At 44.2% G+C, this 25,780-nt stretch overlaps 1 protein-coding gene across 4 annotated transcripts; it reads right to left on the minus strand.

The window, feature by feature from the left end:
* Positions 1-1,690: 1,690 nt before the first annotated feature.
* On the minus strand, positions 1,691-17,671 carry bend3 (BEN domain containing 3). 4 transcript variants are annotated; one of them, XR_010962838.1, is made up of 5 exons: positions 17,575-17,671; positions 16,028-16,137; positions 8,372-8,574; positions 4,016-6,552; positions 1,691-2,409 (listed from the first exon to the last, which is right to left on the minus strand). XR_010962838.1 is itself a non-coding variant. In XM_067983885.1 (5 exons), the coding sequence occupies exons 2-5, from the start codon at positions 16,128-16,130 to the stop codon at positions 2,372-2,374; spliced, it is 2,583 nt and encodes an 860-aa protein (XP_067839986.1). In that variant the 5' UTR covers positions 16,131-16,137; positions 17,575-17,671; the 3' UTR covers positions 1,691-2,371. The 4 variants fall into 4 exon arrangements, 3 of the variants coding, with proteins under 3 accessions (XP_067839986.1, XP_067839987.1, XP_067839988.1); XM_067983885.1 differs by having other exon boundaries at positions 4,314-6,552; XM_067983886.1 differs by having other exon boundaries at positions 4,314-6,552; positions 17,514-17,593.
* Positions 17,672-25,780: the final 8,109 nt, after the last annotated feature.

The following is a 25,780-nucleotide window of genomic DNA, read 5'->3' on the forward strand; positions in this document are numbered from 1 at the left end:
TCCCCTTAATACCTCCTCGCTCACTGTTTATCCCATCCAATATTTCACACTCCTCCTCCTCAACTACAATGTCTGCATCTTCCCCCTCTTTTGTGAAGACAGACGCAAAGTATTCATTAAGAACCATACCTACATCTTCTCCATCTTCCGCCTCCACACATAGGTTACCTTTTTGTTGTATAATAGGCTCTACTCTTTCCTTAGTTATCCTCTTGCTCTTTATGTATTTATAAAACATCTTTGGGTTTTCCTTGATTTTACTTGCCAATATTTTTTCATGCCCTATCTTTGCTTTCCTAATTTCCTTTTTAATTTTACCCCTGCATTTTCTATACTCCTCTAGGCTTTCTGCAGTATTGAGCTCTCGGTATCTGACATAAGCTTCCCTTTTTTGCCTTCTCCTACCCTATATGTTCCTTGATATCCAAGGGGCTTTAGATTTGTGAGTCTCACCCTTTTTCTTTGTGGGAACATATTTGCTCTGAACCCTCACTATCTCCTCCTTGAATGTCTCCTACTGTGCTGACACTGATTTACTTTCAAGTAGCTGTTTCCAGTCCATTTTTCCTAAATCACTTCTCAGCTTAGCTAAATTGGCCTTTCCCCAATTTAGAACTTTTACTCCTGTTCTATCTTTGTCCTTTGCCATAACTATGCTAAATCTAACTGAATTATGATCACTACCACCAAAATGCTCTCCTGCTGATACTCCTTCCACCTGCCCCGCCTCATTTCCTAAAACTAAGTCCAGAACTGCCACCACCGCCGCCCCCCCCTCCCCGCCCTTGTTGGGCTTGCTATGTACTGGCTAAAAATGTTCTCCTGAATGCAATTTAAGAATTCTGTGCCCTCTATACCTTTTACACTGATTCTATCCCAGTTAATATTAGGGTAGTTGAAATCCCCGACTATTACTGCCCTATTGTTTTTGCACTTCTCAGAAATTTGCCTACATATTTGCTCCTCTATCTCCCTCTGACTGTTTGGGGGTCTATAGTACACTCTCAGCAGTGTGATTTCCCCTTTTTTGTTCTTCAGCTCAACCCATATGGCCTCATTTAATGATCTTTCCAACATTTCATCCCTCCTCATGGCTGCAATTGTTTCTTTAACCAATATTGCCACTCCCTCCTTTTTTAACCCCCTCTCTATCTCATCTGAACACCCTGTAGCCAGGAATGTTGAGCTGCCATTCCTGCCCCTCTTTAAGCCATGTGTCAGTCATAGCGATGATATCATACTTCCACGTGTCTATCTGTGCCCTCAGTTCATCTGCCTTATTCACTAGACTCCTTGCATTGAGGTATATACCATTAAGCACTGCCAAACTCTTTTATTGACTATCATCTGACCTTTGTCTCCTCTGCCTTCCAAACTCGCTTACTATTTTTCTGCCTTCAATTTCCAACTCTGCTTCTGAAGGGTTCGAATACAAGTTAAAAATGAGGAAATTAAGAATGAGAAGGGAAGTTAGGTGGTAATATTTAACCCAAAGGATGATAGAGTTGTGGACTAAGTTACCAAGCAGGATCATTGAAGCACATCATACAAATGGGTTCAAGAGACAATTGGGGTACATTTCTAGAGTGAGAAGGGATTGAAAGATTATGGGGAGAAGGTGGATCGATGGGATGTGTCTAAGTTTTACTTTAAAACAATGCAAGATACAAATTGTAGCCTACCATACAAATTTCAAAGAATGTCATCAACATTACAAGAGTTTAATAATTTCTATAAAGGAAACAGTCATTCAGTTTAATGTCAAGTTGAATGTGTTGTACTTTCATACTGACACAACCATTTACATGAGGGACTTTGGCAGTAACATATTCCAACAGAAAACATAAAAATAAAACGTATTCAATACAAGTGGTTTTGTTAATGTAGGGATTACATCTATTTAAAATATTATTTACATGAGTTGATTATAGATAATTAACTTATACACAATTATGCTGAAACAAGATACAATATGTCCAAGTCGCAAGTGATAATCAAACTAGAAAACTTGGGCAGGGTCCAGCAGTCAGATGCACAAACTAAAAAGAATGCAATTTCATTTAGGTTACAAGTTCTTTTAAAGCACTAAAATCAACAGTATAAAAACCTTCCAACTAGCCTCACAGATGTTGGTTTATCACTAGTAGCTTTGGTATGTAATGATTTTTGTCATTTTAATTGTTTATAACACTCTTTCTGAGTAAAACCACTACTACAAACCTAACGAGTGTTAACCTAGAAAACATTCAAGTATCACAGCAATTAGCAGTTTCTTTCTCAAAATATTATTTTTCCTACATTAGATATTGTTTTTCAATGACAAAGGTTAGGCAACACATAGGTGTCATCGACTAGTGATCAGTTGGATAGGTCATGAGAGGCCAGTTCCAGTATTCATGTTTCTGACACCTAAAGGTAAAGGAGTGGGATATTAAAATGGGTTTCAGCATCATTTCACCTCATTTTACCCTCCAGGAGACTCACACTTTCTTTGCAAAGCTACAACTTTTGAGTTGAATGCTCCAATAAGAAGGGTCCAGCCTCTCATGTTCACTGTCACCTCCATAGAAATAAGCAGTTTTGACCAGCCTCTCATACTGCTGTCTCCATGGGAACGAGCATTGCCAGACTAGCCTCCCACACTCACTGTCATCTCCACGGAAACGAGCATTCCCAGACCAGCTTTTCACACTTACTGTCCTGTCTCCACAGAAACAAAATTCTGTAAGCACATATTTGCATCACATCTCCCCTCACCATTAAAAACTGATCTCCTATGAAAGATCCGGTTAAAAATAAAATTCTGCACCACAATAACAGACTGCACGTACTGGGAGTGAACAGCTGTCGTTTCCCTCAGTCTGTGCACAGTGAGGACAGCAGCCTTGGACTGGTAGTAGCACCACTACTCCACAGTCAATAAATTAACGAGAGATTTTTATTTCCGGACGGGTTGAGCACTAACACACTGTGCCTCAGAGAGGTAAACTGGTCTCAGCTCTTCCATAAAGAGAGCTGGAGTGTGGAAGCCAGCCTCATCCCCAGGGATAGCCGACCTCAGGAGGTTCTTGTGCACCCCCTTCAGCAGCAGTAGTGAGGTCAGAGACCTCAGAGCAGGTCACTTGCCCAACTGCCCATGCTCCTGGGGTGTAGGAAGCTCCATTTCATCTTTCTGGCATGGATTTGAACCCAGACCTCGGAAATGAAATGTCAGTGCACTAAACACACGACAACAGCCCATCCTTCCATGTTGTGCGATATTCATTTTATACACTGTAGGGCCGATTCCCACCACCACTCCCGCCCAACCCGGTGAGAATAGTGTGGGCGGAGGGTTAAAAAGGCAGGGGGTTCGCACCATTTTCCCAACGCGGTCCCGCCACCTAACATTTTTACTTGCCTGAATTCAGGCACGGGATGGCCGCCCGCCCCAGATGAACAGGGGCCTAATTTAAATGGCAGTGTCGTGTTCCTATGACGTTATCGGGACGTGCATGTCATTTTAACCACAGGCCCGACTAAGGCCCGCACACGGTCTCGGACCCGGCACTAAAGGCTGGCGGCAACAAGGATCCCAGCGACAGGAGGCTCAGGTAAGTAACTTTTTTTTTTAAAAAGGAGTGTGCCATTCCTGGCCCCACGATACCTTGGGCCTCCCGACCCCGGGTTACCACCCCCGCCTTCCTCGATCGTGAATTTGTCAACCCCTCTGCCCCCCAATCCTAACTTACCTTGTCAGAGACCGTTCCCATGGATCCCCGGCAGCGGCCTGACGCCCCCCCACCCCCACCCAAACGATTTTAACTTCCGCGGTGATGTCATTCCCACCTGCTTCTGGCAGGAGTCAGTGTCGGGTTAAAATCTCCTGGGCCTCACGCTCCAGGGGACCGATAGGTTTGCCGCCCGCCTCAGCCCCCAATTCCCACCACGAGTTAAAATTGGCCCTTGTTTACAACCTTTCCCTATTGTGACAGAAAACAAAAAGTAGCAGGTGGTAGATTTTCTTTTCCTTTACCATTATGTTTTTTTTTGCTGTGGCGGCAACAGTATGGAGACTCTGCTCCCTATGAAATCATTCATTCATTCATCGTTGGGGAATCGGAAAGCATTGAACTGTACAGAAATGAATAAGAGGCGAGAACTCCCAAGTGTGTTCTTTTTTGAGCTGGCATTATTGATTCTTTTTAAGTTTTTAAAAATATTTTTAGCTTATCCGTGCCTGTGATAAGCTTTGCATATTCGTCACTACTTTGTGGCAAACCTCCTTAAAACCTAACTTATTATTTCACACGACGGCTAAGAGAACATTTTACTTTTCTTATCCTCGGACTTTCCAATCATCTTGGCCTTCCTCCTGTCTGGCCGCCTGCACCGCTCATCAATGCTCGGTATGCACTCGAGGTGCCAGACTTGATCACTCCTGGCCCGAGGGTAAACCGCTTCTACGTAATGTCGAATGAGCCTTAACCGGACTGTATCCAGCTGTTTCTTGTTACACGCGCCTGAATGGTTGTACTGTAGCCTGAGATTTTCGGATGTAAATAGCTCTGGGAAGATCCTGACAAGAAGTCGAGCAGCAAAGTTCCCAATTGACAGACTGTCCTGCACTATTTCCTTTAATTCTTTAGTGGACAGCAGATGCTTATTTGGGACTGGGAAATCAAGATTGGGGATGGTTAGTTCATCCAGTGCCACTTTGCAAAAATTCCTATTGTACCGGTCTGTCCTCTCTGGTGCTAGCAATACCGCTTCCTTTTTGACTTGCTCTGGTTGTACCGCTGAAGTTGTAGGCTCTTCCCTCCCGTTGCTGACGATGGTTTTCTTTCTCTGTTGCTGATAGACGCGCCTTTGCTCAGTGTCTCTGCGGCGGCACCTCTCGTCCAGCTTCGATACAAACTCTTGGTTCCACACCTTGTCACACTTGGCTCTGGCGTACATCAGCTGCACGTAGTGCCTGATGAGCTTTATTCGGACTGGGTCCAGCTGCTTTTTGCCAAGAGAGCCACTGCAGTTGTACTGCTTCCTCAGGTTCTCTGGCGTGAAGAGTTCGGGAAACAACCTCACTAACAATCGGGAGGCAAAGTTTCCAATGGACAGGCTGCTTTCATAAATGCTTTTTAACTGGTGTTTGCCGAGCAAGTGGTCTGGACAGGGTACTTCAAAATCTGGAGGGGGTATCACGAGGCTGTTAAAATCGATCGGCATGAGCCAGATTTTTTTGGACTTTTGCGTGGATTTATCAAAATCGAAGCTATCGTTGCTTCCGACCATGGAGACATTAGAGGAACAGTAACTTTCATTTCTGAAGATGTCAGACTCGCTTCCATCAGCATTAATACTTGCTAGCTCTTCGTCCATCTTGTGGGTGACCTGCTGCAGCCAAACCTCGTCTTCTTGCACAATGGGAAAGTACATTTCTGTGTATTTGCGGATAATCTGCAGTCTCTGCGGATCGAGTGCCTGCTTTTCAGAGGAACCGTAACAGCTCGATTGTGACGCCAGCATCCTTAAGTCAAAGAGCTCTGGAAACAGTCTGTGGAGTAGCAAAACGGCAAATTCTCCAGGAGTCGAAGCTTCATCCAAGTACTCGTTTATCTCCTGGGGCTCCAAAATTAAGTCCGAGGAGATACTGCTGGAGGAATCCAAGGACAGTCCATCATCTTGAGTGCTGTCGTCGATGTAGCAGTTAGGCTGTGACTGCTCCGCGACCCGGTCTGTCTCATAAAAGCTGATCACCTTGGCATTCTGCTGACCGCTCTCCATTTCTCTCTGTGCCCAAAACCTGTTGAAAAAGTCGCTTACTTGTGGCAGGCATTCTACCTGCCAGATGTTGCCATTTCTGGCCGATGGATAACAGACCTCGACATAGTTTCTGATGAGCTGGAGATGGAGCGAATCCAGCTTCTTCTTCGACATGGACCCACAGGCATCGCAACTCCTGCTGACCTCGTCTTCAGTGAAGAGTTCCGGAAAGAGCTGCACGAGCAACCGACAGGCAAAGTCTCCGGGAGAAGAGCTCTGATCCAGAACCTGCTTCAGTTCTGCGTTGTTGAGTTGGTACTCTGCTGGTGGCAAGAACTCTACCACCGACTCACCGGGGTTCACGTGCTTCTTAATTCTGCTCACCTCCAATGACAGCAAATCGATTTTGCTGTGCAGCTGGGTCATGGTAGAGTTCAAAGTGTTGAGAGTGAAAAACATTTTATGTAATAACGAGTACAGGGTTGAATCACCGTCGGCAGCATGGGCTGGCAAGGCACAAGAGTAATTCTTGTGGGCATCAGTAAGGTTTCGCTGTTGTAAGAGACTGTTGAGGTAAACCCTCTCTGAAGCCTCAACTGACGTGTGCTGGTCCACAGCTTGTACATTTCGCCGGTCTGATATTTTGTGTGAGATGCTATATAGTGGCTTCCTGTACGAAGGCTTCTCCTGATGAGCTTCTTCATTTTCCATTAACAAACCTGCGCTGGAGTTCTTGACTTTGCTTGCACCCTCCGAATTTCTCTGGAAAGATACTAAAGAGTCTGTGCCCTTCAGACTTGTAAACATGTCCTTAAAATACAAAGTGAAATATTTTCAGTGAATATTGCGCAAATGAGAGACTACAAGCAAATGTAACCGTTCTCCATAAAACTTACCATAGATTTTAGACCACCTCTGTAATGTAAAACAATAGCAATTGTTTTCATACATTTTTTCCACTCACTTTTTAAAAATGATATACAATGCATAGTTTGAATAGATTGGACGCAGGCTGTGCCATTGTTAAATTGGTATGATTTGCCCAAAGAACAGGCGCAACACGGACCAATTTCTACCCAATTAAATAACAATCCAATTACACTAATCACAAAGAGGGAAGAATTCTGTAGCTCATTCAGTATTTCTCTAAAATAGCTTCCCCAAACATGTACTCTTTTGAGATTGAGGCAGAGTACAGGAAGCTTAACTCCGCATTTCCCTGACCTGGGAATGCTGAAATGGGAAGAGTTCCATTTCCCAAAATGAACATTCCTCACTGTAAGGAAATAAAGGTTTTTAGATTTTAAAAGGTATTTAGGGGAGCCGAGCTTGAAAGGGTTAAATAGTCTGTCTGTAGTTGAAATTGCTATGTCAGCAGATAGGCTTCTTGTGAATTAACTAATAGCCCATGAGCACCCTGTCATTGCAAACTAGGGGGGAATGTACACAATGGTATCTTCACTCCACTATGGTACCCAATGGTATCTCATTCCTTCAGACATACTAAATGGTAAGGCTAGCTAGAATTTCGTTAGCTTCAAGGCCTATAAGAATGATCCATCAACTGCAGGGACAGGAGACATTGTGCTAAGAATCCTGTTACTGACGATAAGGAGGAATAAGAGACAAGGTCTTATCCCATCTGGACAAATATGTGTTGTTTTGGAAAACATTTGGTTGGATGTATTTTGCTGTAGTAACGAGTGGGGGCTAGGGGTTAATTTAGTGTATAAGTAGCTAGCCCCTACTCAAACTCAGGGTAGAGGACAGAAAAGAAGGTACCCGGCAGGTAAATGAGAACGAGAGTTCATGCTTGAGGGAATGTGGAATGAAGTTGCGGCCTCTAAGCAAAGGACAACGGGGTAATGCAATTCTCAATTGTGCTTTGTAAACTACTGTTTAAATACTGTGAGGTATTGATTCTTACTTGTGCTAAATAAAATCATATGGTTATTAACCATTATGGTGTCAGTCTCGAACATGGAGTAGAGAGTCAAAATTGACTACACCACCTTCATGAGAACAAAAATAAAATAAAACCTGATATTGCATGCGAATATTATCATTTGTTTTAAGTAAAATGTAATCCCTTTGTTTCCACCCGCCCCCCCCCCCCCCCCCCCCCCCCCACCGCTCCGGTCTCCTTGGGCCACACACTGATGGTGGGCAAGTACATCGAGGAAGCAACCTGTCCTGCTAATGCTGCTCTGAGACAGCCCCTGGGAAGTGTACAACAGTGGCCCATGATAATCACAGCAGGGTTGTCCAGTTCCAGCCTGTAGGGATGCACTTAGTGCCACCCCACTCGGCCCCGCCCCACTCGGCCCCGCCCCACTCGGACCCGCCCCACCCCACAGTAACACAACTGAGATCAAGAACTTAGCAAAGAGTGGACTCAAACCTGCGTTCTACCACAGGACACTGCAGGACATCAGTACTCCAAAGCACAGCCCTACCAAACCCCCAGTGGAGTGCATAAGTTAAAGTACATTAAAATATAATTACATATAGATCAGTAATATTTAAACTTTGTGTGTCTTTGTAATACAGAATGACAAGGCATTATTCCAAATAAAGGCTAGAAGATCCTTGTACGGTTATAATACACTGCAGTTTAGACGATATTCACCTCACAGATAACTCTTCTCCTTTTAAGGATGATGGGACTCTCGTGTTCTGTAGTTATCTCACCAGAGCCATTCTGTATCTGTTTTCGTTTTGCTATATCCTGTACACTGCTGGTCTCTGCAGCTCTATCTGGACTGCAGCTGCCAACGTCATCTTCTTTGGTGTTTATTTCTGCTTTGACCCTCTCAATATCGACTTTTGTCACTGCGAAGGGGAGAGGAAAACATAAAGCTGTCAAATTTCAATTTCTTTTCCCCCAAAAAATACCATAACAGCATTCATTGATTTCTCACTTGTATTCATTTATGTAAACTGATTTGTAAAAATGGTTAGGAGCACAGACCTAGGAATATAGTTTTGGATGCAGGAGATAGAGGCAGGTCTGTGTAGGTGTATTGAGGGCTACGCTCATCCAGTTCTAAATCCTTAGAAGGTTTTCATTTTCAAACAGAACATCTCAAATTGTGGCTAAGAACTCACCCAGATGCTGGAGAAGCAGTGACTCTGAAGGAACTCTTTTGAGATTGCCCTTGATTATAATCAATCCATTTTGATATATTGGAGTTGCTTAAGGTACATATTTCAGCCAGCCCTGCATGGTATTTACTGATGGACCCTCCCACCACCATTTAGGGTGTGGAAGTCAGGGCTACTTCTACTCTGTTTCTCAGTGGGCCGGAAGTGGATTTTGGACTCTTGGAAGGAGACCTCCAATATTAGTTTTCAGATAATGGAAGTGCTACTTCAGATTTTAAAAGCCTTATTTACAGATGTCGAGGCTACCCTGATGGCTGAGTGATTAAACGTCCCACATGAGGTGGTACTGAGCCAAGCAGAGCAAGAAGATTTCAAGTTCCATCGCTGGCCTGTGCTAAGGTAGCTGATCTAGGCTGGGATGGCACAACGGATGCTACAATTTCCTTCCCTAAGCTAGGGAAGGAAAAGTCAGACAGAGTTCCTGCTTCTGACGGCTATCAGGTGACTCCAGCTGGAAAATGCACCTTGTTGATGTTACCCCCATGGATGAATATCCTACTCACTGTCTACGCTCATATGTGAAGAAGGTCTAAACAGTTGAGATATTGAAGCCAAAAAAATCCATGGAAATGTGATCCATGAGTCGCTGTCTTCGACTGATCAGCTTGCACTTACATAGCAGAATAATCCCAAAGTGAGGTGCCAATCTGTGTGGGGAGAAGGGTTAGGGGCAGTAACCGAAAGCAAGATTAAAGAAGTAGTTTTTGAGGAGGCTTTTGAAAGAGGGGAGATAGCTAGAAATTAGAGAGCTTTGGGGAGAACGTTCCAGAATGTGGGACTGAGCAGACTGAAGGCTGTGGCTGAAAGTGGAGCTGAGGATGTAAAGGATGCCAAAGCTGGCAGAGCAAAACGCATATGGTGGAACGTAGGGCTGATGGATCTGCAGAAGTAGAGAGGGACTAGTAGGTGAGAGCATGGATTTTGAAATTGATGTGCTGGGGATAAGGAGCCAATATTTCCTACATTACAACAGTGACTACACATCAAAAGTACTTGATTGGCTGTAAAGCACTTTGGGATAGCCTGAGGTCGTGAAAGGCGCAATATAAATGCAAGTTCCTCTTTCTTTCTTTCAATGGAGATTGGTCAGAATACGGATGATAGGGGAGTGGGACTGGGTGTGGGACAGGATGCAGGTGGTAGAGAATTCGGGAAGCTGGCAAGGAGAGCAGTGGAGTAAGAGGGTTTCAGCCCTGTGAAGGTGACGTAGGACTGGAGGCAGGTTATGTTGCAGAGGGTGAAACAGGCAGTCTTGAGGGTGGCTAGGATCTGTAGATTGATGTTTAGCTGAGGGTCAGACTAGATACCAAGATTCCACACTGTTGGGTATAGCCTGAGCAAGCAAGTAGGTAGAGAGGTGGGGAGGGGGGGGGGTCAGATGCTAAGGTGCGGAATTTAAGGCAGAAGCCAAACATGAGGTGAGAGTGCGAGAGGTGAGCGCGGTGTAAAAGGAGAGTCCGAGAGGTGAGCGCGGTGTAAAAGGAGAGTCCGAGAGGTGAGCGCGGTGTAAAAGGAGAGTCCGAGAGGTGAGCGCGGTGTAAAAGGAGAGTCCGAGAGCGGGAGGAGAGTCCGAGAGGTGAGCGCAGTGTAAAAGGAGAGTCTAGAGAGCGAGAGGAGAGTCCAAGGGGTGAACGCGGTGTAAAAGGAGAGTCCGAGAGGTGAGCGCGGTGTAAAAGGAGAGTCCGAGAGGTGAGCGCGGTGTAAAAGGAGAGTCCGAGAGGTGAGCGCTGTGTAAAAGGAGAGTCCGAGAGCTGAGCGCGGTGTAAAAGGAGAGTCCGAGAGGTGAGCGCAGTGTAAATCTAAGGCAAGTCATGGCAGCAGAGCTCGCACCCGTGATATGCTCCTCCTGCACTATGTGGGAAGTCATGGACACTACCAGTGTCCCTGGCAACCATGAGTGCAGGAAGTGTGTCCAGCTGCAGCTAACGGCAAACCGCATTTCGGAGCTGGAGCTGCGGGTGGATTCACTGTGGAGCATCCGCGATGCTGAGATTATTGTGGATAGCATGTTCAACGAGGTGGTCACACCACAGGTAAAGATTACGCAGGCAGAAAGGAAACGGGTGACCACCAGGCAGAGTAAAACGACTAGGCAGATAGAGCAGGAGTCCCCTGGGGCCATCTCCCTCTCAAACAGATATTCTGCTTTGGATACTGTTGGAGGAGATGGCTTATCGGGGGAAAGCAGCAAGAGCCAAGTTCGTGGCACCACGGGTGGCTCTGCTGCACGGATTGGACAAAGTCAGCATGGGTTTATGAAAGGGAAATCATGCTTAACAAATCTACTGGAGTTTTTTGAGGATGTAACTAGTAGAATAGATAGGGGAGAACCAGTGGATGTCGTGTATTTGGATTTTCAGAAGGCTTTTGGTAAGGGCCCACACTAGAGGTTAGTGTGCAAAATTAAAGCACATGGGATTGGGGGGAATATACTGGCATGGATTGAGAATTGGTTCACAGACAGGAAAAAGAGTAGGAATGAACAGGTCTTTTTCCAGGTGGCAGGCAGTGACTGGTGGGGGTACCGCAGGGATCAGTGCTTGGGCCCCAGCTATTCACAGTACATATCAATGATTTGGATGAGGGCACTAAATGTAATATTTCCAAGTCTGAAGACAACACAAAGCTGGGGTGGAATGTGAGCTGTGAGGAGGATGCAAAGAGGCTGCAATGTGATTTAGACAAGTTGAGTGAGTGGGCAAGAATATGGCAGATGCAGTATAACGTGGATAAATGTGAGGTTATCCACTTTGGTTGTAAAAATAGAAAGGCAGATTATCTGAATGGTGATAGATTGGGAAAAGGGGAGGTGCAACTAGACCTGGGTGTCCTTGTACACCAGTCGCTGAAAGCGAGCATTCAGGTGCAGCAAGCAGTTAGGAAGGCGAATGGTATGTTGGCCTTCATTGGAAGAGGATTTGAGTACTGGAGCAGGGGTGTCTTACTGCAGTTATACAGGGCTTTGGTGAGACCACATCTGGAGTATTGTGTGTAGTTGTGGTCTCCTTATCTGAGGAAGGATGTCCTTGCCATGGAGGGAGTGCAACGAAGGTTTACCAGACTGATTCCTGGGATGGCAGGACTGACGTATGAGGAGAAATTGGATCAACTCGGCCTGTATTCACTCGAGTTTAGAAGAATGAGAGGTGATCTCATCGAAACATATAAAATTCTAACAGGACTAGACAGACTAGATGCAGGGAGGATGTTCCCGATGGCTGGGGAGTCCAGAACCAGGGGTCGCAGTCTCAGGATACGGGGTATGCCATTTAGAACCGAGATGAGGAGAAATTTCTTCACTCAGAGGGTGGTGAACCTGTGGAATTCTCTACCACAGAAGGCAGGAGGCCAAGTCATTAGATGTATTCAAGAAGGAGATAGATATATTTCTTAATACTAAAGAGATCAAGGGATATGGGGAAAAAGCGGGAACATGGTATTGAGTTAGACGATCAGCCATGATCATTTTGAATGGCGGAGCAGGCCCGAAGGGCCGAATAGCCTACTCTTGCTCCTATTTTCTATGTTTCTCTGATGGCTTTGGTCTTGTGGATGTTGAGTTGAAGAGAATTCTTGCTCCTCCAGCATTTGATATCGGCTAAGCGGTCAGACAGTAGAGTGGTTGTCTAGAAGCCATGTGCAGTGGCAGAGGAGAGGAGCTCGGTGTTATCACACCAGCAGACATGTGAAGGATGACCCCATGCTTACAAATGATGTTGCCAAAAAGGTGCATGTAGATAAAGGGCACCAAAGATGGAGCTGTGAAACACGCCATTGGTGACCCCGTGGGGGTGGGTGGAATCGCCACTACGGGAGTTGTGGTGTTTTCTTTGTTACAGGTAGGAATAGAACCATGCAGGGCAGTGCAGTGGAGGTGGACCACAGAGAGAGTTGGAGCTGTCGACTGCGTTGAACGCTGTGCAGAGGTCAAGGCGGAAAAGGAGGGGTAGTGTACCATGATCAAAACCACAAAAGATGTAACTGGTAACTTACCAGAGTAGAAACAGATTGAAGGGATTCAAAGACAGTGATGGGAGAGGAGTTTGAGGAGTTAGTTTGTCATTGAGAAGGATAGCCTGGCATTGTCCGTACCCAGATAATCCTGATCAGTGGGAGGATTTGGACTTTGAGAAGGAAGCATTTTTACAGAAAGTGGGGGGGGTGGGGGAAAACATCAAGAAGTATTTAATAAAAAATAGATGCAAAGCCCTTACAACCAATAAAAACCACCTACAGTCACCTTAGAGAGGCTGTGATAAAGTAGGGATTCCCTACAACACCGGTACTTAGTCTAGCATTGTACTGATTCTCTTTTTGTTCAGTTCGATTCCACTGCAAGAGAGGGAGTGCATTTCCACATTTCTAGGATTGCGGAGAATTGATTTTTATATAGCTCTTTTCACATGACTATTTGGCAACAGTGGGATTCGTCCCACCACTGACTGATGTAAAAATGGTAAAGTTGTAAAGGGGATTTCTCCACAGCAACATACACTTTAGAACACTTGTCAGATGATTTTGTTCGTAAGTAAATTATTAAAATGTAGCTGAAGGAAAAATAGGATGGGGATACCCTTTAACTGGACAAATTTAATCCTCTTTAATTACTTCACAGTTAATTATGGTCCAGTCTTACCAGGTAACATTAATACATATATTACTGGAGGTTCCACAACTCTCAGAATGACATTTCCCACTGGGATAACATATATTAAATATATTATGAAGTATGATATATATGTTAGCAGTTTGTTTGGTAGTTGTGCCCATGGGGAAAACAAAAGCAGTAAAAAGTTCCCATAAGGATGGAAATTGTACCAAAAATGTTAATGATGTATAAAGAGCACGTTTACAATTTTGCTACAATTAATGAAGAGAGGAAATCATTGCCCAACATGTTTGGGAGTAGCCAAACCCTATGCTACATGAGTTACATTTTAAAGGAGGTACATCAGGATCACTTTAGTCAGTGTATTGGACTAGCAGAGCCCATAACATGCTCCTTGACACAATCATAGAAATTACAGGACAGGAGGAAGCCGTTAATCCCATTTCCCTGCTCCTTTTTTAATAATATCCTTTCATATTCTTGCCTTTTCTGCCTCAATGGCCACTTGTTTTAAAGCACTCCATGTTCTAATAACCCTTTTGTGAAAAATGTTCTTCTAACTTTTCTCTGTTGTTCTTCTAGTGGTAATCCTGAGATTGTTGCCTTGGAATTACTGTTGGTAATACCGGCAGACAAAAGCTTAACACCCTCACACAACATTCCTCGTTTGCTATTTTAGAGCGGGCATTAACCTGTTTATTTTAAATAGGTTACCACCTTTGTTAAAATAACAGATAGTTGAACGTCATACGAATGATCTATGTGTTTGTCCAGTAATACCACCAACAGTAATTACTAGGTTTATGTTTCAGCTCAGCCCACTTTCCTAACTCTTTAGCATAAATAAAATGATTCTTCTACATAGGATAGTTTCACCCAGCAAAAGCAACATAAGATGTTCACGTGCAAGTGGTGGAATTTTGTTTCCCCACATTCCTTAGTGCAGGTGAAAATATCTATATAGCAATTTAGCCAACAGTACAAAGCACAAGTAAAATCAATAGTTTTTGGACTGCCCACTATATGCTACTATAAGAGAGCACTTTCATTTCCATTACAGCTTTAGGTAATAGTTGGGCTGGGAAGCCTAAGGTTGGATAGAGACTGGTACTGACCCTATTCAAGATTTGGGATATTGAAGAAGATTTTCACCTTAATTAAAACTGCTGAACGTCTCTGAGTTGCAAAGTATGCCACCATCTGGAACCAGCATGAGAGACTGGCCAATAGCATTAATAAACAATTACCTACAAAGCCTCTAGCTCATATTGTTTCTTCTACTTTACTCGGAGACATCATACTTAATGACACTATGTAGTATGACAATGATGTTGGCACTTGCCCCTTGCCTCTCCTTGCTTTTTCTGTAATTCTTTTTTATTAAAACTTACATACACTCTTTAACCGGTTTGTTCATTGTACATTGTGGGGGTTATTTTCTGAGTACACCCTGCTGGTGGGGAATCAGCTACCAGAGTACATCAGAAAATTGCCGGCGTGCTGTGTACTCAGAAAAGTACCCCCTATTTTCAAACACTACATGCAGGCACATACATTAAATTTGGTAGCACAGTTGTATATACTAAGGTGGCATTACATGTTTGGGGGAGGAGGTTGGGGGGAGCGGTCAGTGAAGTTTGCTAGGTGGCCAAGTTAATCATTAGGAAGGGGACTAAAATGTCCAACATTTGGCCAGTTCTAGACAGAGACCGTACTTATGAGGAACAACAACTCAGTCAAGAAGGCACTCATAAAATAGGTGTGGCATGAGATACTGCCTTCTGGGAAGAAGGAAGGGAAATATAATTGAGACATAGTAAGCTTCTGTGTTTACTATAGAAAATTCACGTGCGACTGTAAAGAACACACATCCTTTCACATACAATGTTACGATAGATACCCTAACCAAGTGGGTTTTAATCTTGGTGGTTAAACTGACAGGCAACTGTGCACTATAAGCAGAAGTCCAAAACTACATTTGTCATATAAAGCTAAGTCTGAATTTATAGTTTGGCTAATCAGTCTTATATAAATATCTCAGGGGCTTCCTTTGTAGATTGTAGATCTAATGTTGGGTGACGTCCAATAAAATAAGCTTGCCTTGTAGCCAGGAATGAAGATGTGCAAAAGTATGTTTTGTCTACAAGGTATTTCTAATGCTGTCTGCCAATTGCAAGTTTTTAAATCGTAGGCTGCTTTTTTTTTAATCAAAGTGTTACCACACCATTGGTCCACCTGGCAGGCACTGGGTAGCCAATTAGTATGAGGAAACATTTGAGAAACTGCAGAAGATGCCAGGAGCCACTAAAAAAGGACACAGAAAATAAGCCATTCAAGTTCCTGCCAGTGTCAAGGCACTGCCCCTCTCATAATCCTTGCCCACATATTGGCGAGTCGCATTTGTTGAGATAGTCTGCAAATCTGTGTTTTCTCTATGTCTTTGTGTGGCATGAGTCCCATTACATCAAGGCGGCCTTTTCCCCCAAAAAAAATGAGTATAAAGGAATTTACCATGTACTCCCTTTTCTAACTCTTCATCCTTACTGGCTGAAGGGTTTATGACTATGAATGGTGCTCTGGGTCCAGGCTTTTCATTTTGTTCTGCAATGTTCATTGTCTACCTGTAATAAAGAATTCTACAGTTAAAAACAGATAAATACTATATTAAATGAGTTTGAATAATGGCTAATAAAGCTATATGGATTAATGGCTAACAAAGCTATACAGTCACTCTTTCCTTACATAAACCCTTTAGACTTATCAGTTTCCTGGAGATAATCCATTCATCGGCTAACTTTGCTCGAGGATTAAGCGCAACTTTTCTTGCACAAGTTTTGGTCTGCCGAATGTCTGAGAAAGAAATGCGCCACTTATACATTTTTTTCTATTTTTCAGTCTAATTATCTTAAAGTGTTATGCTGATTCATTTTTTTAAAAAAGCTACTTTTTAATTATCGTTCAAAAATTACCTTTTTCATTCTCGCTACACACAAAAATGAAACTGTTAACATTTAGGGAATATCTGCTGTTATAGGAAGTTTCTGCTCACATTGCGATCATTCCAAGAAATTGTGTGTAATAAAGGACTTTTATGAATTCATGGTCATATACGGTGATGTTTTTAACAGAAATAAACCCACAGGAGTCAGCACTCAGAGGAGCTGGGGTTGAGATGGTCAAGCGGACTGGACTTCCCTTCCCACCCCTATCTTTTTGAATATTTTCGCAAAGTTAAAAGAAACAACTGCATTGAGAAAAGTGGAAAAGTTGGAGGTCACCACCGAATCTGATAAGGAACATTAACACTCCCAAAGAAAACAATGTGAATTGACAAGAAACTTTTTTTTGTAATGTATGAAACACAATATGACCTTTAATGTGATGCCTGTCATCTTATCTAACCACAATACTTTGTGTGGCTTATTTGTAATGGGGGAGGAGTCACTGACTTCTCATTAACTTGACGAGTACATTTTGGCTAAAGTAAATCTTCCTTAAATCAGTTGAGGGGGCTTGACATGTGCCTCAGATCGCGCCGGTGGCCGGGGATCCGGTGGAGGCGCTGTCGCTCCACACAATTAAACCACCGGGAGCCAGAACTCGCCAAAAAAAAAACCACCACCACCTTACTCCACTTCCTTATTGCACTAAATTCATACCCTCCTGAGCCTGAAAGACAAGGCGAGGGGAAGAAAGAGATTGCAAAAATTACTGTTGAGTCAGCAATAATTCCCGCAAACTTATTAGAGAAGAGAGAGGAAAATAAATGCCTTCAGCCAACAACATGCAGCTGCTGGGAGGGAGAGAGCGGAGCAAAGCACCGCGCCGGGGTCTGGACACGTAGAGCGTGGCGCCATGACCCTCCTTCAGAGGAGGCAGAGTTTGTCCTTGATTGGTGATAAATATCTCTCTGCAAATTATATATATTTTTTTAAAAAAATAGCAAAGCTGCTTTATTATTTATTAAAGAGCGCGCTGTGTGACTGTTCGCCCTTACCTGGTTTGGTGGATTTCTCTCTCTCTCTCTCTCAGTGTGTTATGTGTGTAATTTGTGTTACCTGAGAGCCCAGCGGAGGCTCGGGCTGGAGGAGGCTGACTTTCTCCCCACTCTCTCTCCCTCTCTCTCTCTCTGTGTAAAAATGGTGCCGTGTTTTTTTCTCTGGGTGTCCGCTCCGTGACGTGACTTTGTGTCATTTCCGCAGCCAGGCGGGAAAATACTGAGAGAGGGAGGGAGAGAAGAGGAGAAACACGAGAGGACAGAGGGAGAGAAAGGGAGGGAGAGAAGAGGAGAAACACGAGAGGACAGAGAGAGAGAAAGGGAGGGAGAGAAGAGGAGAAACACGAGAGGACAGAGGGAGAGAAAGGGAGGGAGAGAAGAGGAGAAACACGAGAGGACAGAGGGAGAGAAAGGGAGGGAGAGAAGAGGAGAAACACGAGAGGACAGAGGGAGAGAAAGGGAGGGAGAGAAGAGGAGAAACACGAGAGGACAGAGGGAGAGAAAGGGAGGGAGAGAAGAGGAGAAACACGAGAGGACAGAGAGAGAGAAAGGGAGGGAGAGAAGAGGAGAAACACGAGAGGACAGAGAGAGAGAAAGGGAGGGAGAGAAGAGGAGAAACACGAGAGGACAGAGAGAGAGAGAAAGGGAGGGAGAGAAGAGGAGAAACACGAGAGGACAGAGGGAGAGAAAGGGAGGGAGAGAAGAGGAGAAACACGAGAGGACAGAGGGAGAGAAAGGGAGGGAGAGAAGAGGAGAAACACGAGAGGACAGAGAGAGAGAAAGTGAAGGGAAAGGGAGGGAGAGAAGAGGAGAAACACGAGAGGACAGAGGGAGAGAAAGGGAGGGAGAGAAGAGGAGAAACACGAGAGGAGAGAGGGAGAGAAAGGGAGGGAGAGAAGAGGAGAAACACGAGAGGACAGAGGGAGAGAAAGGGAGGGAGAGAAGAGGAGAAACACGAGAGGACAGAGGGAGAGAAAGGGAGGGAGAGAAGAGGAGAAACACGAGAGGACAGAGGGAGAGAAAGGGAGGGAGAGAAGAGGAGAAACACGAGAGGACAGAGAGAGAGAAAGGGCGGGAGAGAAGAGGAGAAACACGAGAGGACAGAGAGAGAGAGAGAGAAAGGGAGGGAGAGAAGAGGAGAAACACGAGAGGACAGAGAGAGAGAGAAAGGGAGGGAGAGAAGAGGAGAAACACGAGAGGACAGAGGGAGAGAAAGGGAGGGAGAGAAGAGGAGAAACACGAGAGGACAGAGGGAGAGAAAGGGAGGGAGAGAAGAGGAGAAACACGAGAGGACAGAGAGAGAGAAAGGGCGGGAGAGAAGAGGAGAAACACGAGAGGACAGAGAGAGAGAGAGAGAAAGGGAGGGAGAGAAGAGGAGAAACACGAGAGGACAGAGAGAGAGAGAAAGGGAGGGAGAGAAGAGGAGAAACACGAGAGGACAGAGAGAGAGAAAGGGAGGGAGAGAAGAGGAGAAACACGAGAGGACAGAGAGAGAGAGAAAGGGAGGGAGAGAAGAGGAGAAACACGAGAGGACAGAGAGAGAGAGAAAGGGAGGGAGAGAAGAGGAGAAACACGAGAGGACAGAGAGAGAGAAAGGGAGGGAGAGAAGAGGAGAAACACGAGAGGACAGAGGGAGAGAAAGAGAAGGGAAAGGGAGGGAGAGAAGAGGAGAAACACGAGAGGACAGAGAGAGAGAGAAAGGGAGGGAGAGAAGAGGAGAAACACGAGAGGACAGAGAGAGAGAGAAAGGGAGGGAGAGAGAGAAGAGGAGAAACACGAGAGGACAGAGAGAGAGAAAGGGAGGGAGAGAAGAGGAGAAACACGAGAGGACAGAGGGAGAGAAAGGGAGGGAGAGAAGAGGAGAAACACGAGAGGACAGAGGGAGAGAAAGAGAAGGGAAAGGGAGGGAGAGAAGAGGAGAAACACGAGAGGACAGAGAGAGAGAAAGAATAGAAAGGGAGGGAGAGAAGAGGAGAAACACGAGAGGACAGAGAGAGAAAGAACAGAAAGGGGTAGAGAAGAGGAGAAACATGAGAGGACAGAGAGAAAGAAAAGAAGGGGGAAAGAGGAGAAACACGAGAGGACAGAGAGAAAGAAAAGAAGGGGAGAAGAGGAGAAACACGAGAGGACAGAGAGAGAAAGAAAAGAAAGGGGGAAAGAGGAGAAACACGAGAGGACAGAGAGAGAAAGAAAAGAAAGGGGGAAAGAGGAGAAACACGAGAGGACAGAGAAAGAAAGAAAAGAAAGGGGGAAAGAGGAGAAACACAAGAGGACAGAGAAAGAAAGAAAAGAAAGGGGGAAAGAGGAGAAACACGAGAGGACAGAGAAAGAAAGAAAAGAAAGGGGGAAAGAGGAGAAACACGAGAGGACAGAGAAAGAAAGAAAAGAAAGGGGGAAAGAGGAGAAACACGAGAGGACAGAGAAAGAAAGAAAAGAAAGGGGGAAAGAGGAGAAACACGAGAGGACAGAGAGAGAAAGAAAAGAAAGGGGGAAAGAGGAGAAACATGAGAGGACAGAGAGAGAAAGAAAAGAAAGGGGTAGAGAAGAGGAGAAACATGAGAGGACAGAGAGAAAGAAAAGAAGGGGGAAAGAGGAGAAACACGAGAGGACAGAGAGAGAGAAAAGAAGGGGAGAAGAGGAGAAACACGAGAGGACAGAGAGAAAGAAAAGAAGGGGAGAAGAGGAGAAACACGAGAGGACAGAGAGAGAAAGAAAAGAAAGGGGGAAAGAGGAGAAACACGAGAGGACAGAGAAAGAAAGAAAAGAAAGGGGGAAAGAGGAGAAACACGAGAGGACAGAGAGAGAAAGAAAAGAAAGGGGTAGAGAAGAGGAGAAACATGAGAGGACAGAGAGAGAAAGAAAAGAAAGGGGGAAAGAGGAGAAACACGAGAGGACAGAGAAAGAAAGAAAAGAAAGGGGGAAAGAGGAGAAACACGAGAGGACAGAGAGAGAAAGAAAAGAAAGGGGGAAAGAGGAGAAACACGAGAGGACAGAGAAAGAAAGAAAAGAAAGGGGGAAAGAGGAGAAACACGAGAGGACAGAGAGAGAAAGAAAAGAAAGGGGGAAAGAGGAGAAACACGAGAGGACAGGGAGAGATAAGAGAAAGGAAGGGGGAAAACAGAAGTAACAGGAGCGGACAGAGAGAGGGGGCCAAGCACAGAGCTGACGGAGTGCAATACACAGAGACCTTGGCACAGAGTTAGAGACAGCAAGAAAGATGTATTAGATATTATTTTAATAGATTCACTCTCGGGGGGACACGAGCCCATTTTAGAACAAGAGGAAGCCAAACTGTTGTTCTTTGTGCAATAAGCCAGTGGCCAGTGCACTGGAGTGACAGAGGAGAAAGTGACAGGTTTACAGTGTTGGATAAACACCGGGCAAGGCGGGCGGGACTCCCCGGTTAATCTGTAACGTGCTCCAATGCAGTACATGGTTCCCCACCAAATTCGGACTAATGTTTAGCGGCTGGTGGGTATCTAGATCTTACTTTACTGCCGCTTTTACCTGGGGCTTCCTAAAAGCTAAGTTTTTCTTTTTTTATATATATGTATAAAAAAGCAGGAGGGGAGAAAGTTAGCTCGAGGAGAAAAAAAACTATGGGAGAGAGAGGAGGGAAATCTCACAATCGGTTTGATCACAAAGTTGGGGGGGGTGAGAGATGAAAGGGGTTCGAAGGGAACAAAATCATTTTTAAAATGTATCAAAGCCTACACATATTTAAAAACATGCCTTCTCCGTCTGTACATACAATATAAAATCCCTTGTGTAAATGTATGGATCCCTGTATGGGGAGTAATGTGCTGGGAATACACAGCAATGTCAGGAGTCAGAGGGAAAGAAACGCTGCAGCAACCATCATGCGCACAGTTACACTTCACTTTTAGTCAGATATTGACATATTTCTTTAAGTGTATAAAATAGCATGTGGTGCCCAAGATAGGTCCAAGGATTACTCTCTCTCCGTGCATTTTTAAAAAAACTTTGAATAAAGGCTGTTGGGGAAAAGCAGGATCTTTTAAAGTTTCTAATTCAGAATGTTTAAAGCACGGATTTTTCACTTCCTCATTACATTTGCCAACAACGTTTGAAAAAAAATAACAAAATAGGAATGTAGCTTTTTTTAACATTATATCAAAAAAACGATCACCCTGATGGTTTCATGGGTAAATTCCCGGTCTGTGTGGTAGAGAAAGGTCCAATCAATCTCCGTGCTGAGTGGGGGCATGGTGTGTGGCATAGGCTAGAAAGCGGAAAATCAGCCAGGGGGTGAATGTTTAAACTCCATAGGCAGGGAAAGGGGGAATGAGCCAGGGGATGAATGTTTTAACTCCATAGGCAGGGAAAGGGGGAATGAGCCAGGGGATGAATGTTTAAACTCCATAGGTAGGGAAAGGGGGAATGAGCCAGGGGATGAATGTTTAAACTCCATAGGTAAGGAAGGGGGGAAATCAGCCAGGATTCCTGCTCCTAATCACTATTGTGTCACCGCTGGAAAGTGCATAATGAACATAATGTGCGGACTGGATTCAGCTCGGCTGTGATGTCTTCAATGGTGAAAATAGCCTCTTTGCACTTAACTGTTTTGACGTTGACTGGTCAGTTGGGTGAGGAACCAAAGGGCAGGTGCCCACGGAATTGTGCCCCAGCACCGCCCGCAGAAGAGGGGATAAAACTAGGGAGTGGAAAATAGATTTTTAAAAATTTAAATCTGACCTAATGTTTTAATTGGTAAAGTCACAATAAATTACCCCATGAACTAATTTGCACCTCCTATATAATTAAACTGTTTTAAATAGTGGAATAACCCGCCCGCCTAGCACGTAGCTCATATCAGATGTCACTTAAATCAGATAAGAAAGGGACGGGATATATATTTTTGTTTTACTGAACACTTGATTTCTGTGAAGTCTGACCTCAAATTCACAGATGAAGGGTAATAGTGCTATAACTACAGTAATGATTTCTTACCCCCACCCCAATGACAACAACAGATATCACCAAAACATCCATAGTATTTGGAGTTTGAGCACTGGAATGTGCATAAATGCCAGAGAAAATACGGAACCAAAGAAGGTCACTGTGGCCCGTTTAGCTAGTTCCATTGCAGCCTGCACTCTACAGTAATGATGTAAACAACCAGCGCTAGCCGTTTTTACAAACCTTTATCACAAACACTGGTTATTGCAACACTAAATCTTTCTCAACCACAACTACGCATATGTGTCATTATCTTGTTCTAGATCTTAGATGCTTAGGTTTGAATCACTGCACTAATGACAGTTTGATGCATATGTCAATGTGAAACTTCTCTATCTGACAAGATGCGTCTCGGCTGTGATGAATCCTATGGAAGTGAAGTAGCCTCCTGACGCTCACTGTCTACGCTCATACACGACTAATAGACTCTTAGACAAGGTATGGAGGACGACTAATGCTTGCGGAGCTGTAGCCCAGCACATCTTTAGAGAACAGTAGGGGAGAAGACTGAGAAGAGTGCCTCTTCTGAAACTGTTTTTTCCCCTTTCATATTTTACACCAGAAATCTTCATGGCTGAATCTTGTCAATTCCTAACAAATTGTGGATAGTTCTTTTTGGCCATTCAGAACTGGGTTGAGGCTGGTTAAATTTGTTTCACATACTGCTAGTTTTATAGCCAGGGGTGAGAGAGAGAGAGAGAGAGAGGAGACTTTCACCATATTAGTCTGAGGTTGATTTTAACCCACACCCCAGAGGTGAAAAGACCATGTGCTAATGCTAATCATCTATTCATTAATTTTCCAAATTTTAAAGGCATTTGTCACAATGTGAGTATCTTTATTTCCTTTTAAGATTATGAAATTCTGCAGGCTTTTCATGGAATCATTGACATTGCAGCTGTAAGAAGAATGCTGGATTTCAGTGTCTTGACAAGTATACACGGAGGAACCAGACACATCTTTAATAACCTCCCTAGGAACTGTCTGGACTTTACCACCCAGCGTAGATCTAGGAGTGAGTGATGCCTAAGTCGGCTCGCCGAACTGACCTTACGTTAATAAGTTTGGATTAAATTTTAGTTTTAGTTCAAACCTTGATTAGGATGCCTATAAGCTACTGAGTGAATGAATCATCAAGGAAGATGTCAGACAACCTGCACTATAAGGCTGTTTATCGGTTACAATTTAAGATTAAATTTGGGTACACAAACACTTAATAGATATGAATAGATGTAGTCAGAGTTATCTAGCAGTCTGAACAGCAAATCATGAATGGATAGAGTTACTTAACTCTCAGAGCTGAAGCACAGAACGGGCATCGCAAAGAGAGTGGGCCGTGAACCGAGTGGGAACTTAAGAATTTGGTGAGAGTGGGATTCTGGTAAAGTAGTGGGTGATCTGAAATTAAAGTTTAATTTAAAATTTGACTTAGAACTTTAAAACTTTAAAAGAAACTGCAAGTTAGTTAACGGTTAACAGAGACTGCAAGTCAGTAGCAGTTAGCAGTTAACAGTCAATCAGTAAGTGATGACCTGAATGGGCGTAATTACTGTGAGCTGGAAGCTGATTGAGCAGTTGTAACTGCTCCTCTCAAAAGATGTATAAAGTAGAAGGTTATCTGCTGAAGCACAAAGAGAGTGGATCGTGAACCGAGTGGGAACTTGGTGAGAGTGGGAATTAGGTGTAGAGGGTGAAGGAGTAGCTACATTTTTTTAAAAAGCGAAAAAAAAAACAGACTAAAAAGTAATTATCTATAAATAAATATAGACTAAGATATGGCAGAGCAGGTTGTGTGTCTGGATTGCAGTATGTGGGAGTTTGTGGACATCGAGTGAACACGTCTGCAGTCGATGTCTCTGCCTTGAATCTCTCCAGCTCAGAGTCATTGAACTGGAGTGAGAATTGGAGATACTCCCACATATGGGGAGGGGGAGGAACATCTGGACAGTTTGCTCCAGACCTGGGTCACACCTCGTAGAGAGGTACATGGGGTGATGTGACCGATAGTGTACAGAGTACGGGGAACCCAGGTGAGCTAGAGAACGAGGATCCACAGAAACGGATCCTATTTAATGGGTACAATGTACAAGATATCTGTGAGGATAAGGATAAAGACTGTCGGAAGGACAGCCAGAATGATGACCCTGGCACCCTAGAGCAGGAGACTGTCCAAAGGGAGGAGGAGGAGGAGGAGGAGGAGGAGACGCGTGATGTGGTAGTTGTAGAGGATTCAATAATTAGGGGGACAGATAGCATCCTTTGTAAGCAGGATCGAGGGTGCCAGGGTGAGAGACATCTCGAAACGGCTTGAAAGGATATTGGAGAGGGAGGGGAAGGATCCAGTCATTGTGGTCCATGTTGGGACCAACAACATAGGAAAGAGTAGGCAAGTGGTCCTGTTCAGAGAGTACCAGGAGCTAGGAGCCAAATTTAAAAAAACAGGACCTCAAGGGTTATAATCTCTGGATTATTACCCGAGCCATGTGCAAATTGACGTAAGGATAAGCAGATTAGGGAGGTGAACACGTGGCTGAAGGAGTGGTGTGGGAAAGTGGGGTTCCATTTCATGGGACATTGGCACCAGTACTGGGACAGGAAGGAACTTTACCATTGGGAAGGGCTCCACCTGAACCGGGCTGGGACCAGGGTCCTAGCGGAAAGGTTAAATACGTCAGTCACAAGATCTTTAAACTAATAAATGGTTGGCGGGGAGGCTCAGGTGCAAAAGGTAGTATAAATAATAATTCTTAAACAATTAAAAGGAAGAGAGTAGAGTGATAGTCAGAAATTATGTGTTAGGCACTACAGGTAAAGGGAAAACTTTACCTGTAGTAAAAGATGTAAAGTAATTAAATCAGGAGAGAGAAATAGGAAATGTGAAAAAAAAACATTAGAGCAGAAGGACAGGTTAGAGTGTGTGGCCCAAATAAGTGTTCTTTATACAAATGCACAGAGTAGAAGGAACAAATTGAATGAATTGTAGATGCAAATTCAACTTAGAGGGTATGACATGGTAACCATTACTGAGACATGGCAGCAAGACGGTCAGGGCTGGGAACTGAATATACCAGGTTATAAGGTCTATAGGAAGGATAGGGAAACTGATAGAAGGGGAGGAATAGCCTTAGTGATTAAGGATGAAATTACTTCAATGATAAGAGAGGATATAACAAGAGTTGAGCAGGCAGTGGAGACATTATGAGTAAAATTAAGAAATAGAAAAGGATTTAAGACTGTAGTGGGAGTTGTGTACAGGTCCCCTGGTAGCAGCTATGAAGTGGCAGAAT

The sequence above is a fragment of the Heptranchias perlo genome, chromosome 5 (assembly GCF_035084215.1).
Source record: "Heptranchias perlo isolate sHepPer1 chromosome 5, sHepPer1.hap1, whole genome shotgun sequence".
Taxonomy (NCBI): Eukaryota; Metazoa; Chordata; class Chondrichthyes; order Hexanchiformes; family Hexanchidae; genus Heptranchias; species Heptranchias perlo.

Bases quoted from the DNA above. Each gene is read 5' to 3' on its own strand.
- bend3 (XM_067983885.1), bottom strand. From the start codon at position 16,130: ATGAACATTGCAGAACAAAATGAAAAGCCTGGACCCAGAGCACCATTC. The intron at 8,575-16,027 runs GTAAATTCCTTT...TCCCCTTCGCAG, and splicing joins GTTAGAAAAGGGAGTACATG to TGACAAAAGTCGATATTGAG. The intron at 2,410-4,313 runs GTAAAATGTTCT...CTTTACCTTTAG, and splicing joins AAAGTCCGAGGATAAGAAAA to GTGTCAGAAACATGAATACT.